General features: G+C 35.3%; 1 protein-coding gene across 1 annotated transcript in view; it reads left to right on the top strand.

Annotated features, from left to right (window-relative positions):
• Nucleotides 1–7,797: 7,797 nt before the first annotated feature.
• LOC141290559 (nucleolar complex protein 2 homolog) overlaps nt 7,798–16,218 on the top strand; it is a 35,788-nt gene continuing 27,367 nt past the window's right edge. Inside the window, exons 1-9 of the mRNA XM_073822680.1 lie at nt 7,798–7,847; nt 9,352–9,480; nt 9,655–9,850; nt 9,930–10,031; nt 11,945–12,059; nt 12,151–12,244; nt 12,340–12,418; nt 12,509–12,619; nt 12,746–12,859. Coding sequence (XP_073678781.1) covers nt 7,828–7,847; nt 9,352–9,480; nt 9,655–9,850; nt 9,930–10,031; nt 11,945–12,059; nt 12,151–12,244; nt 12,340–12,418; nt 12,509–12,619; nt 12,746–12,859 — 960 coding nt within the window. The 5' untranslated portion in view covers nt 7,798–7,827. The remainder of the gene's footprint in view (nt 7,848–9,351; nt 9,481–9,654; nt 9,851–9,929; nt 10,032–11,944; nt 12,060–12,150; nt 12,245–12,339; nt 12,419–12,508; nt 12,620–12,745; nt 12,860–16,218) is intronic.

Raw genomic sequence — 16,218 nt, 5'->3', positions numbered from 1 at the left:
AATGTCAATCGCATACCACTTACGACATTATCGTAGACCAGGGGTCCCCAAACTAAGGCCCGGGGGCCGAATGCGGCCCGCCCCCACATTTGGACCGGCCCTCTGAACAATGCCAGTAAAAATGTAATTTTTAATACATGTTTTACTTATATCGGTATTTGATAATAGAGGTTGGCTTTCAAACTAAAATTTCCCTTAGTTATTAACATAGCCTAATTATTTGTTAAATTCACCAACAGAATGGTACATTCAACATAATGCGTCATCGTGATTGAACAGGTGCAAAAGCAAGACTTCACTCATCTCCCAGTTACCCAAAATTTTTCAGCTGAGAAACCAGTGGCCCCATTCCCAGTTGAAAAGCCTGTGGAAGCGCTGAAAATGCTGAAGGCGGAGTTTGACGTTTGTTAAAAAACACAATGGACCAACACCAGTAGATGACATTGCACCCCAAATCATCAAGGAACTTGAACTACGAGCTTCTCCACCCTTCCACCAGACTCCAAGACCTTGGTTTCCAAATGAAATACAAAACTTGCTCTCATCTAAAAAGAGGACCACTGGGCAATAGTCCATTTCTTCTTCTCCTTAGCCCAGGTATGATGCCTCTGATGTTGTCTGTGGTTCAGGAGTGGCTTAACAAGAGGAATATGACGACTCTAGCCAAATTCCTTGACACGTCTGTGTGTGGTTTGCTCTTGATGCCTTGACACCAGCCACAGTCCATTCCTTGTGAAGTTCACCCAAATTCTTGAATCGATTTTGCTTGACAAGCCTCTCAAGGCTGAGGTTCTCTCAGTTGGTTGTGCATCTTTTTCTTCTACACTTTTTCCTTCCATTTAGCTTTTTGTTAACATGCTTGGATACAGCACTTTGTGAACAGCCAGCTTCTTTGGCAATGAATGTTTGTGGCTTACCCTCTTTGTGAAGGGTGTCAATGCTTGTCTTCCGGACAACTGTCAGATCAGCAGTCTTCCCCATGATTGTGTAGCCTAGTGAACCAAACTGAGAGACCATTTTGAAGGCTCAGGAAACCTTTGCAGGTGTTTTGAGTTGACTAGCTGATTGGCATGCCACTATATTCTAATTTTTTGAGATAGTGAATTGATGGGATTCTGTTAAATGTGAGCAAAATCATCACAATTAAAGAAACCACAGTCTTAAACTACTTCAGTCTGTGTGCATTAAATTTATTTAATACACAAGTTTCACAATTTGAGTTGAATAACTGAAATAAATGAACTTTTCCATGACATTCTAATTTACTGAGAAGCACCTGTATATCTTTTGAAAAGAAATAATCATTTTTCTGTGTGGTGCATAACAAAATAATAAACTATTCTAGCATTAAAAGGTATAATAAATACAGGTAAAATCATAATGAAATAATAATAATAATAGTAGTCAGTCCGCCCCCTGGAATTCTCTTTTATAAAACGACCCGGCCCCCCATTAAAGAAAAGAAAATTATGTGGCCCTCTCAGAAAAAAGTTTGGGGACCCCTGTCGTAGACGATACATATCGCACTCCCCTATTCCCTACACAACTATAGTCCCATGAAGCATTGTGAACAACATCAACAAAAGCATATGATCAAATAGAAGGTTTGCACGGTTTGGTCAGTTAGCCCGATGCACGGCCATATTGGAGATACTCGGATGTACACACCATGGATTGCGTGGTACTACTGAATGCGTTGTTCTGCTAAATTTTGCTGTCTAAACCACGCAAAAAATGTGTGGATGCTCCTAAATCATATAGAGAAGGATGCAGGAAAGGGCGCAATATTTTGACGAACTAAAGTTAATAGGTGGTAAAGATACGTACAAGCATAATTAATTAAGATATTAGACTAATATAACACCTACTTGAGTTGAAATGATAAGAACAAACATGGATGTTGTCAAGATTCTTGCCCTGGAAATCATGGTTCAGTTTGGCCAACCACAAACGCCTTTTGATCTTTAATCATTCAAAAAATAAATTCCGCTATGGAGAAAATAAATAAGATTTTACTTTCAGAACCAGGCTGTTACACTCTATATCACCTACAAACGTCCCATTTCAATTGGAAATAAGTCAAGAAAATAAAAAACGATTTCACAAGTGTCTTTAAGAACTCTCATTTAGCTAAGCCGAATTATTAATTAGCTGTTAGACATGTTTAACGTCTGTGCATGTTATTCGCCAGGCTGTAAATCCATCTTAATTTGTGTTTTCTTGGTTCACATTTCCTTTCCATACAGCATAATGGTCGCTTCAAGGCATTTTGAACTACGAGTACAGAATCATAATGGGAGAAGCGAGCCAGGCCGAATCGCTCAAGCATTAAATATCGTGAAAATGATCACTTCACAAATTCCCACTCATTTTACAGCTTACAGCTACATATGGTTTGCTCCTCAATAGTCAGTGGCCTTTTCTCACTGGCCCGAGGCCCTGAAAGCTTTTTAAATTTGGTCTCTCCGGCACACTCACTGAATAAATAAACCGGCTGGTTGATTATAAAAATGAAACCATGTTCCAGCTGAAAGGACCAGTGGTATGGAAAGGTTGGACCAGGACACGTCGTGATGAGTTGGCCAGCCAGCTGCACACATTCAATTCTCCATCAAAAGCATCACTATAGAAACCAAGGTGCCCACAGTAATGTGCTGGTATCTGTCATACGCTTCACTTTGAGTGGGATGGAGCTGCGTGGGACATTTTAAAGCAGGGTGATAAATAGCAATCCAGCTGACAAAGGTGGGATTACAAGATGCCACCTCTTCTATAATAGTGTTGAGGTGGACGCTATTTTAAATCAAATCAAACAAAGCATCCAGTAATGGGATGTTTTGAAGAATAGAACAATTATAAGGCACTGTTTTCCTAACAATACCCCTCCAACTCGAAAGCATTACTCATGTTACTCCAAATAACAGATGACAGGTGAAAGCATGAAAAGTGCATGGAGTCATAGGCTCAGTATTACAGCCAGCAGTCGTGTGGCTGCCCACAAAATGGCTGTGGGGTTTCAAATGTATAAATCCCTTAGTTATACAAAGCAAACACTGCGGTCTGAAACCTGAGGTCAATAATAAACTGTTTAAACATGCAGACAAAATGAAACTGTTCACAATAGTCTTGTTGTAGTTTGGTAGGCACTCAGGATAGGTTTTTTTTAGATGTCTCAGTCCTTTCAAAACAGTAACAAAGTGAGACACTACAGCACTGCTGCTGAATAAAAGCTGTATGATAATTCATTTCAGACATTGATGCATTTATCAGGAGATACTCAATTTAAACTAAACTCTGTAACTAAAATGAAAATTGTAACCATAATAAGTTATTAGTACTAGAATAAAGCCGCTCAAATGAAACAAATAATTAAATAAAATTATAAAACATATGACTACACTATCAGTCAAAGGTTTTTGGACAGTAAAATTTTAAATGTTTTTTAAAGAAGTCTTTTCTGCTCACCAGTGAATATACAGCAAAAGCACTAATATTGCGAAATATTTTTATTGTTTAAAACAACTGCTTTCTATTTGAATGTATTTTCAAATGCAATTTATTCCTGTGATCAAAGCTACATTTTCAGCATCATTTCTCCAGTCTTCAATGTCACATGATCCTTCAGAAATCATTCTAATATGCTGATTTGCTGTTTAGGAAACATTTATTATTATTATTATTATTATTATTATCAATATTTAAATCAGCATTTCTCTGAAATACAAAGCTTTTAGAACATTATACACTATACCACTCAAAAGCTCAAGTCAGTTTTTTTTTAAGAAATTATAGAAACTAATACTTTTATTTAGCAAGAATGCTTTAAATTGAACAAAAGTGATGATAAAGACATTTCTCATTTTTAATGTTAAAAAAGATAAATGCTGTTCTTCTGAACTTTATATTCATCAAAGAAACTTGAAAAATTTTATCAACATAATCAAAATAATAATAATAATAATAAATGTTTTTGAGCAAATCAGAATATTAGAATGATTTCTGAAGGATCACGTGACACTGAGTAATGGTGCTAAAAATTCAGCTTTGAAATCACAGGAATAGATTACATTTTAAAATATATTCAAATAGAAAATTATTTTAAATAGTAAAAATATTTCAAAATTTTACTGTTTTTGCTGTACTTTGGATTAAAAAAAAATGCAGGCTTGGTGAGCAGAAGAGACTAAGTAAAAAAAAAAACCATTAAAAAGCTTTCTGTCCAAAAACATCTATAAAGTCTATAATAACTTTTAATAATAAGCTTTTGAAAGCTTCTTACACTGTGAAAAAGAGAAAATATATTCATTTTTATGATTCCACAGTTGTAGCAATAGTTGTAGCAACTGGTATTTGTAAGAAATGAGAGGACCAGATATAGAAATAGCACCTTTCTTCCTACATTCTAGACAAGCTGTTCCAGAGTTTACGCTTCAGCTAAAGACAATCTCTACAAACATCCCCAGCATCATTAAATCTGACTCAGCACACAGTGTGCCATCCAGACAGAGCATCTCTCTCCCCTCCTCCTCTGTGCTATACAAGTCATGCAGCACAATAACACTGTGTATAACCAGCACTACCTGAAATAACAGACGCCTTTTCCTTTAGTTTCGTTTCTTTGCTTTACGAAGAATATCTTTGACTGAATCCTACAATGCAGCGGTTGAGCATCAGAGTCCATATGAAAAATGCATAAAGCCTCAGTTTGGGTGCTTGTGTGTTGTTGACGTAAATGAAAGCCGCATGAGTGCTGGACACTGACGTCACTTTTTAAGGTCGCGCCGGATGTTTCTTTTTCTAAATATTTGGTACTAAACGAGGCTCTGATAAAACTGCTCACATTTAAACACAGCTGAACAAGGTGTCATCGAGCAATTTGATAACGGCCCGTCTGTAATGGTTAAAAGCTACAACACAATTGTCAAATCACGCCTCCTTAACTACAGTTAGCTAGTGCGATTCATTTATGCGAGTCGGTTCCTTCGAACTGTTCGTTTCCAACAACCGGTTCTAAAACAATTCAGCAATTATTTCACGTCATGACGTAAGGTCTCTGACATCCCCGCGGTGCACATTACATGCTTTGAATATTCCAAGTAAACCATATGTGACCCTGGACCACAAAACCGGTCATAAGGGGCAGTTTTTTTAAACGTCATCTAAAATCTTTAAAAAAAATTGTTAGGATAGGATTTGGTCGAAATACAACTATTTAAAAATCTGGAATCTGAAGTTGCAAAAAAATCGAAATAACGTTACTGAGAAAATCGCCTTTAAGGTTGTCCAAATGAAGGTCTAAACAATGCATATTACTAATCAAAAATTACATTTTGATAAATAGTGCCTTGCAAAAGTACTCATACCCCTTCATTTTATTCACATTTTGTTTTGTTGCAGCATTATGTTAAACTGCTTTAAATTAGTTTTTCCCCACATCAATTTACACTCCATACACCATAATAATGACAAAGCAAAAACCAGATTTGCAAATTTTACAAATTTATTACAGATAAAACACTGAAATAAGTACATTGCCTAAGTATTCATACCCTTAACTCAGTACATAGTTGAAGCACCTTTACAGCCTCAAGTCTTTTTTGGGTATGATATGACAAGCTTTGCACATCTGCATTTGGCAATTATCTGCCATTCTTTGCCTCATCTTTTCACCTCTCAAGCTCTGTCAGTTTGGATGGGGGCTGGCAGAAATTTTCTAGAGTCCTAGTTGTTCCAATCATCTTCCATTATGGATAATGGAGGCTACATGCTTCTGTGAACCGTCAATGCAGATTTTTTATTTCTGAACTCTTCCCTAGATCATTGCCTTAACGCAAGTCTGTCACTGAGCTCTACAGGCAGTTATCTTTACCTCGGGACTTGGTTTTTGGTCTGATATGCATTTTCAGCAGTTAGACCTTTTCTGAGAGGTGTGCCTTTCTAAATCATACTCATTCAAATGAATTTGCCACAGTTTAACTCCACTCGAAGTCTAGTAACATCTAGAAGCAATATGAATGCTCCTGAGCTAAATTTCGAGTGTCCCAGAAATTAATACTTATGAAAGTATGAATATGCAAAAGGATCTTTTCAGTTTTTTATTTCTAATAAATTTGCAAAGTTGTTACAAACCTGTTTTGTGCTTTGTCATTATGGTGTGTGAGATGTAGATTGATGTGGAAAAAAGTAATTTAAACCAGTTTAACATAATGCCGCAACAAAGTAAAATGTAAAAAAAAAATGAAGGGGTGTGAATACTTTTGCAAGGCACTGTATTTACGGTAGGAAATTTACAAAATATTTTTATGGAACATGATCTTTACTTAATATCCTAATGATTTTGACAAAAGAAAAATCGACAATTTTGACCCATTTTGACAATGTACTGAGTACAAATATACTCTTGCTATTTACGACTGATTTTGTCGTCCAGGGTCACATATGTAAGCACAAATTGCTGTTTATCTCTTTTTCGGTTAAATTTTATTTATTTTTTGAATACTTAATAATTCATTACTTAGAATGAGTCTTATCAGTTTATTCCGACATCTAAAGAGAGGGTTTCTGACGCGAGAAACGAATAAGTGGGATTCGAATCTTTCAGAGTGGGTTTGTTAATACGGTTGAACCGATTCATTTAAAAGATTCGAACTTAGACTCAAAACACGATTCGTTTACGAATGGGAAATTGCTAAAGCTCATTGTGCATGTATAGGAAATAAATATTTGCTGTCTGCGTACATACAATAACACACATAAAATCATACAATAGAGGAATATGTTGCTCTATTTAACAATGTATTACGAATCGCTTATTTGGCTGATCTCATTGTCTTTGTTCAAAGGGGATACTGTGCAGAGATCAGTTGCACTGACAGCTGACAAATGAAAAGCATCATTCAGGCATCATAACGTATTTCAAACGCTTTATTGAACCAGACACTGAGAAGTCAATGCTCAATGCATGAGCTTTAAACATGACTCGATTGACAAACTGATGTCTGGACAAAGAGCACAACAAAGCGATAGGGCAATTTCATAACACTTCAGCTTTGACACGATGAGCATACGAGATGTGTTTGCATCTCGTATGTTTTTTAAATTTAAACAAATACGCGATAAATAGGTAAATAAATAAATGTTGCTTTTATTGCCAGCTGATTGAGCTGCAATTCGGTCTGGATGAGATCAGAATCCAAACTCACCTGGCGTCGTCTGTGTCTAATTGACAAGACCCGTTTCTTTCTGTGGAGCGCTCTCTCCAGTTTTGTCCGTGTGTGATGATTGATTGTAATGCATGTAGTGTTTTATTTAGCTGTGCGTGGTTCGTTGACATGCTACATCACATGTCGCATCAAAACAGACGTCTGTCTCAGCTCTGATCGGCATTACTCAAAAATATATTCTGTTTAATATGTCACGCCCACAACAAATGTATCTGGGCTTTGTTGTAACGACGGTGCTAGTATATGTGCTTTGTCTGCCAGCCTCGTGGTTGGAGACCTGTATTGGTGGATTTTAGATATTTAGTGAGTTATGTTATATCATTTTTATGTTTTTTATAAATTGTCAGTGGCTTGAAGCATTCTGCGATAGGCAAAAAAATCGCGTATCACCTATATATAAAGGCAAATAATCTGTTTGTAATAATACTACCAAAAACATAACGAGGAATTAAAAACGTAAACATAATGAGCGTTAAAGAACGATTGTGGGTTTTCGGTTTTGGTTCTGTGTCTAATGTTAACGTTAAACACGAGATCAACTCAGTAGAGCTGCCGAAAGCGGTGCATTGTGGGTATTGCGTCCTTGCGCACGTTTTTATCCAGCATGGCAGGCAAAAACAAGAGGTATGTTACATTTTTAGCTATTTAACTTCGCATGCATAATCATATATTATTGTTTGAGTTAAATTACAGTGACTCTAACTGTATACGGAGGTGTCAGAGCTCAATTCACTTCATTAAACACTTATATGATTCTATATTTAACGATAGCTAGCTAGTTCTAGCTACTGATGAGCTAAAATTCAACTGTCTTTTAAAAGGATACGCATATTAACATTTATGGCGAGAACGTTATCGTGTTGACAGTAAAAAAATATTAGTTGAGTCTGAAGTGATTTTTGGATTTTTCCATCATAATCAGCTCCAAAATGAGTTTGGAAACAGTTATTTTCTGGTGTACTGAAACTACATGTGATTGCTAAACAGTTGGTTGAATATTAAAGAGACGTTTGCTGTTGTAACCTAAGCACTTTCTGTATGTAATTTCTAAATCACATTCTTGACATTTTAACTAGGGAAGTTGTCTAAACATGCTTCCCGGAGAGCATTGAGTTGAGTAACGTTAGTTTTATACTAGTAAAAACTATACTTATTAAGAAATGAACAGCACTTTTGAGTAATATTTGTCATGTTGGAGACTTAAGAGATGTCAGTCTATATAATTGTATATAAACAGCTATATATTTTCATGTATAAAGGCCACAATAATGATTAGAAAAAATTGTTATTTGAAAAATATTTTGTTTCTATTACACCACTTTTTTTTAAACACTGTCGGTACTGTGATGTTACATGCGTTATTTAAATTACATATTTATTTTAATCAATTCATTTATATCAAATAAAACATTTTTGTTTCAATCAATTAAATATATATTTTAATCTATTTTTATTTAATTTGTATTATTATTTGTGTTTACACGGTATTTCCTCTAAACTACCTTTCCACTAAACTGGCCCCAGTTTAAAAACCCCTGATCTAGAATAAGCTGTTCTATTCTGCATAGAGGGGATCATGTGACAAGCATGTCATAAAGCATTACTGTACACTGCCAGTCAAAAGTTTTTGAATAGTAAGATTTTTAATGTTTTTTAAACAAGTCTCTTCTGCTCGCCAAGCCTGCGTTTATTTGATCCAAAGCACAGCAAAAGCAGTAATATTGTAACAGTAGTGTTATATTTTAGTAATATTTTAAAATAACCACTTTCTATTTGAACATATTTTAAAATGTAATTTATTCCTGTGATTTCAAAGTTCAATTTTTAGCATCATTATTCCAGTCTTCAGTGTCACATGATCCTTCATTTGCTGCTCAAATAACATTTATTATTATTATGTTCTGCATAGAACAGCAATTATCTGAAATAGAAATCTTTTGTAACATTCTAAATGTAACATTGTAACATTCTTTTCATCACTTTGATCAGTTTAAATCATCCTTGCTAAATTAATGTATTAGTTCCTATAATATATACCGACACCAAGCTTTTGAAAGGTATAGTGTATACTGTTACAAAAGCTTTTTATTTCAGGTAAATTAGTGATGTGCTATCTATGTTTGTGCAGGAAGCTGGAGGATCTCAGCGTAGATGAGTTCATGTTATCTGGGTTTGATTCTGATGAGGAAGATGATTGTGAAAATGAGGAATCAACACAACAGAAAGGGAAGGTCAAGAAACCAGCACCTCAGAAGACGTAAGTGTGGCTTTCAATTTTTAATGGTAATTCCAGTATCCAATTTTTATTCCCATTACCTGCTACATTCTGCAAATGTTGGGAGAGTATATGTTATTGTTATCACTGGAGAAAGCTAGTGAGATAACAAGTCCTGTATTTCTGGTGATCTAACTCTGATGAACTGTGTCACAGGTCTGTCAAAAAGCATGGCAAGGCATCTGAGCACAAGGACCAGCTGTCAGCCCTCAAGAGCAAAGACCCAGAATTCTATGAGTTTTTACAACAAAATGACCAGAAGCTCCTGAATTTTGATGAGACTGATAGTGAAGAAGATGAGGAAGAGGACGAAGAGGAGCGGATGTACCACAAACTCCCTTCTAAGCTGAAAGTCAGTCGTTTAGTTCTTCCTATGTGAATGTTTGTGTTTTCCTTGGAATATTGAAAAATCACAGTTTTTATGTGACTAGGAAGCCGATGATGATAATGACAAGGAGGAATCAGGGAAAAAGTCTAAAGAAGCTACCAAAGTCACAGAAGCAATGATTGACAATTGGAGAACTGAACTCGGGGTAATGTGTTTATATTCTGTTTCATTCAGTGTTTTTCATCTGGAACTTCCAGATGATCAGTACAAGCTCTTATTTATTGTCCAAAGTGGATGCTTAGCTGTAGTGGATGATCAATGTGTTTTTTTTCCCTTTTCTTTTAAGCTGGATTTTTTTTAATAGTAAATGAGACATCTTGAATTTAATTACACTGAAAAACCCTTGAATGTAAATTTTCCATTGACAGCATGGCTAGCTGTAGATTTTGAAACTGACACAAGGGGGAGATATTGTTATTCCTGGTGAAGAATCACCAATCAGTGAAAGCAAAAGAGTAGGGACCCCATCACTACTGTTTAAAAGTTTGGGGTCAGTAATTTGTTTTCAAGAAGTTTATTTAGCAAGGATGCATTAAATAAAAATTAAAAAAAAGACATTTCTAATGTTAAAAAGATTTTATTTCAAATAAATTCAGTTCTTTTGAATGGTCTAATAATCAAGGAATCCTAAAAACAATCACAAAATGTTAAGCAGCTGTTTTCAACATATTAGAATGATTTCTGGAGGATTGTGTGACACTGAAGACTAAGAGTAATGATGCTGAAATTTCAGCTTTACCATCACAGAAATACTTAACATTTTAAAATATGTATATAATTCTGCCATTCAAATGTTTAAGACAGTAAGAGTTTTAATGTTATAAAGAAGTCTCTTATGCTCATCAAAGTTGCATTTATTTGTTCAAAAATACTGAAAAAAAACAGTAATATTGTGAAATGTTATTGCAGTTTAAAACAACAGTTCTATTTTAATATAATTTTTAAATTATAATTTATTTCTGTGATGAAATAATGATAATGATTTATAATTAGTATTGAAAAGTGTTATGCTGTTTAATATTTTTGGAAACTGAAACTTTTTTAGGATTCTTTGATGAGTTAAAAAGAACAGCACTGATTCAAAATAGAAATCTTTTCTAACAATACAAGTCTTCATTATTCAGTATTCATTACTTCATTATTTATCAATTTAACACATACACATAAAAGTAAACATTTCTTTCAAAGACAGAAAGAAAGAAAGAAAAAATGTACAGCCCCTAAATCTGTAATGTAATTGTAGTGTACATTGTTACACAAAAAAAGTCTATTTTAAATAAATGCTGTTGTTTTTAGCAATTTTTTTGTTTAAAGAATCCTGAAAAAAGGATCACAGGTTCAAACTAAATATTAAGCATCACAATTGTTTCAACATTTATAATAAATTAGCATATTAGAATGACTTCTGATGAATCATGTGACACTAAAGCCTGGACTAATGATTCTGAAAGTTTAGCTCTGATCACAGGTTTAAAATTGCATTTTAAAATATATTCAAATAAAAAGCAGTTATTTTAAATAGTAAAAATATTTCACAATATTCCTTTTGCTGTATTTTGGACCATGCAGGCTTAAATGCAGGCTTGGTGAGCAGAAAAAATCTTACTGTTCAAATTACTGTTTAAATTGCAATAATATTTTACAATGCTACAGTTTTTTTCTGTATTTTTAATCAAATAAATGCCGCCTTGGTGAGCAGAAAAGCCTTCTTTAAAAACATTAAAAATTTGACTGATTCCAAACTTTTGAATGGCAGTGTATGTATATGTTTTAATTATTTATTTATTTATTATACTATTATTGAAGTACTATTTACTATTTCACTACTGTATTTCAAATCAAATAGTTGCAGCCTTGGTAGCATAAACTCAACATAAAAAAAAAACATTTTGAACAATGGTGTGCGTGTGTGTGTGTGTGTATATTATACTTTCCTTTTTTTTGCTTTTTTTGCTTTAAATCAAAGTTTATAATGTTGTGATTCATCTGGGAGCTGGTAGGTTTGATTCATGGTTTAGCACTCTTTATTGAATCTTTTTCTAATGTTTTTCTTTCCAGAAAGAGCCTACGGCAAAATTGATTAGGGACATCACACAAGCCTTCAAGGCTGCCGTGGCTACAACAAAGGGCGACTCTGAGGAGCAATGTCGATATACTATCTCAGACAGCGCGGGTAACTAACTGTCTTATTTAGGGCACTCGCTTACAGAGCGGAATATGTTTAATGTGCTTACTGACAGCCTCTATCTGTTTTCCATTTACAGTATTCAATTCCCTCATCCTGTTCTGCATAAAGGACATGCATGCAGCTCTGAACAAAATGCTGAAGCTGAAAGCTCCAGAGAAAGGCCAGAAAAAGTAACAGCTTTGTTTCTTTTGCTGTACAGACAGATGTTTAGATCACTCACATTTTTTTTTTTTTTTTATGTAACTGTGCTAATCTATATTTTCAGATTGATACTTCCATCCTCAAGTCCCAGGTGGCAGAAAAACCAGATTGATATTAAGATGTATGTTGCTGGTGTTGTCCAGGTAGATTTTTCCCCACATCTTTGTCACTTAGTTTTTAGTTGGTTCTATAATCCCAGTGCTAACATGTGATGCTTTTTCTTTTCTCCTTAGCTCCTCTCCAGTTTAACCCAGGCCACAGTCATAGCTGCAGTTCTCCGTCACGCCAACCAGATGGTGCCATACTACCTGTGTCTGCCAAAACAGTGCAGGCACTTTCTCAAAGTAAGCACTGCAAATCAGTGGCACTGACTTAGACAGAAATGGTGCTTAGTGAACTGAGATGGATGTTTTTAATCAAACAACTAAAAAAAAGTCAGCATCTGTGGTGTTTTTTGTTTGTGACACTAGAGTCTGATCAAACACTGGAGCACAGGAGAGGAGACTGTGAGGGTCCTTGCCTTCTTGGCTCTCAACAAAATCTGCCAAAACAAACAGGAAAACTACTTAAACTCTGTTCTTAAGGTGAGTTAGGTTTTGTGATGACATTTTCTTTTGTAGTAAATGTTCCTGACTGCAATGTGCATTACAGCAGTACTGTCATATATCTGTTGTTTTCTCAAATACCATAAGTAGCTAGAAAATATGACTTGACAAAAAATAATTGCTTAAATATGAAAATTGAGTTGAATATTGACTGATGTCCTAATTAAAGGGGCTATATGTAACTTTTTCCCCAAAATAAACGTAACAATAGCTTTTTTATTTGACCATTTATGACTCAAACATCTCCTGGTGAGCATACTGACACCTTGTCAGCTCACAGTGGGTGCACCTATAAGCCTGTATCCTATTTTTCCTATGTTTGCTGTCTGCGGATGTGACGTCAAGCGCGTTCATGTTAAACGTTTCAGATCACTCTGCCACCACCGCTAGTCATATATATTGCAAACAAACTTAGTTTCTCAAACAATATATGTATTTGACTGTTCTTACCTCTGTAAACATAATGTTGACTTCTTTGCAGCGGATGACTTTTGAAGTGTGTACGTATGAGAGCGAGCAGAGAGGAAGAGCAATTCCGTTTTTTGGCCACAGGTGTCAGTCGCGAGTTTAAATTTCAGAAAGTTACATATAGCCCCTTTAAGTGACAATCTAATAAATTGTTTGGGCTTGGTTTACTTTTTAAAATGCTTTTAAAACCTCTTATGCTCACCAAGGCTGCATTTATTTGATCAAAAATACAGTAAAATCAGTAATATTGTGAAAATAACATTTCTAATTTAATGTATGAATTTTAAGCAGACATTACACCAGTCTTCAGTGTCACATGATCCTTCAGAAATCTTTTTAATATGCTGATTTTGTGCTCAAGAAACATTTATATTGTTGGAAATGGCTGATACTTTTTAGGCTTCTTTGATTAAAGGAGAAGTCCGGTGTGATATTGACCTAAAGTGTATTGAATCATGATACCGAGTGTGAACGTACCTTGAATATCTCATCTCGGTTTGTGTCCTGCTGTCCGAAATCTGGGGTTAGTTAGCCGATGCTAACAACAGGTTGTCAATGAGAGTCAATAGGGCATCGAAGTAGCCATGTAAATAAATCACTGTTTTATGCCATTTACGAGGCACAAAGTAGCGCCACATCTCATTGGTAGACTTCCAAGTAGGGCTGCACGATTTGGAGAAAAAATCTAATTGCGATTTTTCTGATCAAAATTGCGATTTGCGATTTAAAATGCGATTTACTACTATTTCATAAAAGAGCTACAGGTTTGATATGGTGGTTTTAACAGAAACAAAGAAAGACCAAGCATAATCACAAAGTATGCTACACTGTTCTACTGTTTATTTAAAACCTCTTAAACATTGTTGCCTTTTTTAAAATAAAGTTGTCAGTTATCATGACAAATTAAGAAAATAACTACAGTATCTTAAATAAAATAAAATTAAATTAACAATTAAAATTATATAATAAAATATTATTAAAATCTTAAACTTTTAGGAATCCAAACACACTGTAAACAATTTTACATCAGTAAAACACTGATGATAACCTACATTAAGAGACACTTTGTTGGGAAGTTGAGCCGCTGCTCCCGCTCATCTTTTCCAAATGGCGTTAACGTTATTTGCTCAGTACATGCAGTAGAGACCTGCACTCCTACGGGAGTATAGCGGGACCCGACGCACAAGGATAGGCAGTCAGGTGTTTAAGTTAGAATCCACTCACTGCTCAAACATTCTTGCACAGTGCTGAATATTGCGTGCTCGCGAATTAAAACACACGAAGTGTAGACATTGTGAAAGATTCATCGTGCATAATATTCATTGTGTTAGAGCTTTATGAGATCGCAAATGAACTGAGATGTCAACTTTAGCTTTGTCTGCTTGCATTCTGCTCTGGATACACACAGTAGCTCATGATTGCTCTTAATTCTGTTAAGAATAACAGTGGTTTGTGAATGTTGATGCTTAGCCTATATAACAAATATTTTATCGGGGACGTTTATGCTGGGGTTTTGTGAAACTTACGAGATGTTACAAAACTGTTTCATGTAAATTCAATTGATGTACTGAAAAAAACTATATAGGTTACTTTTATGCGGGCAGGAGCGGGACAAAACATGAATGTCGAGGTAGGAACGGACCGAGATCAACATATTTCTGCGGAGGCGGGACTGAAAAATACGGCCCGTGCATGTCTCTACATGCAGTGTTAAAATGCCCCCTATTGGTTAAACTCTGCATCAAACGTAATATAAGCATGAAGACGTAATATGCACTTGAAGTGACCTGTCAAAAACGACTTATATGCTTGTTACCACATTTGATAATAAATCAAAATAATCGCAGCTCTTGCGATTTGAAAATCGCACCCTTTCAAATTCGCGATTTCGGTTTAAAAACGATTAATCGTGCAGCCCTACTTCCAAGGGCCCTGACATTTAAAACGAGACATTGAGAACTTTGAAAAAGCACCGGTAGTTTATTTACGAGAAGATTTATACAGACATTCCCCTTAGTAAAATCACCGGCCGCTCGACACTCGACTTATCGTGACTAAATTCAAGATGGCGGCGACCGGGTTTTTTTCTTGCAGGAACTGTCTGTATAAATCTTCTCGTAAATAAACTACCGGTGCTTTTTCTGAGTTCTCAATGTCTCGTTTTAAATGTCAGGGCCCTTGGAAGTCTACCAATGAAGTGTGGAGCTACTTTGTGCCTCGTAAATGGCATAAAACAGTGATTTATTTACATGGCTACTTAGATGCCCTATTGACTCTCATTGACAACCTGTTGTGAGCATCGGCTAACTAACCCCAGATTTCGGACAGCAGGACACAAACCGAGATGAGATATGCAAGGTACGTTCACACTCGGTATCATGATTCAATACACTTCAGGTCAATATCACACCGGAGTTCTCCTTTAACAGAAAGTTTACAAGAACAGCATTTATTTAAAATAGAAGTCCTTTGTATCACTGTAAATGTCTTTACTGTTACATTTGATCTATTTCATATGAAAGCCTCTTTTCACCACTTAAAAGGTTATTACAACTTTTTATCTGACAATTCCTACTTTTTTTTTTCCCTCTGAATTGCGTGGTCCAAACGTGGTAGTTTTTTTAGAATTGTGAGAAATAAACTCGCAATTGCGACTTTTTTCTTCCAAATGCGAGTTTGTATCTTGCCACTCAGATTTTTTTTTTTTCACAATTGCGAGTTTGTCTGCGAGTCAATTCTGACTTTTTGTTTTCACACAATTCTGACTTTTTTTCTCAGAATTGTGAGATATAAACTTGCAATTGTGAGTTATAAAGTCCAATTTTGAGGGGGAAAAAGACTGTTGTTCTCAGAATTGCGAGTTAATATCT

Source organism: Garra rufa, chromosome 18 (genome assembly GCF_049309525.1).
Source record: "Garra rufa chromosome 18, GarRuf1.0, whole genome shotgun sequence".
Taxonomy (NCBI): Eukaryota; Metazoa; Chordata; class Actinopteri; order Cypriniformes; family Cyprinidae; genus Garra; species Garra rufa.
Note: the sequence above shows the minus strand (reverse complement) of the source record. Positions and strands in the feature narration are given on the sequence as shown.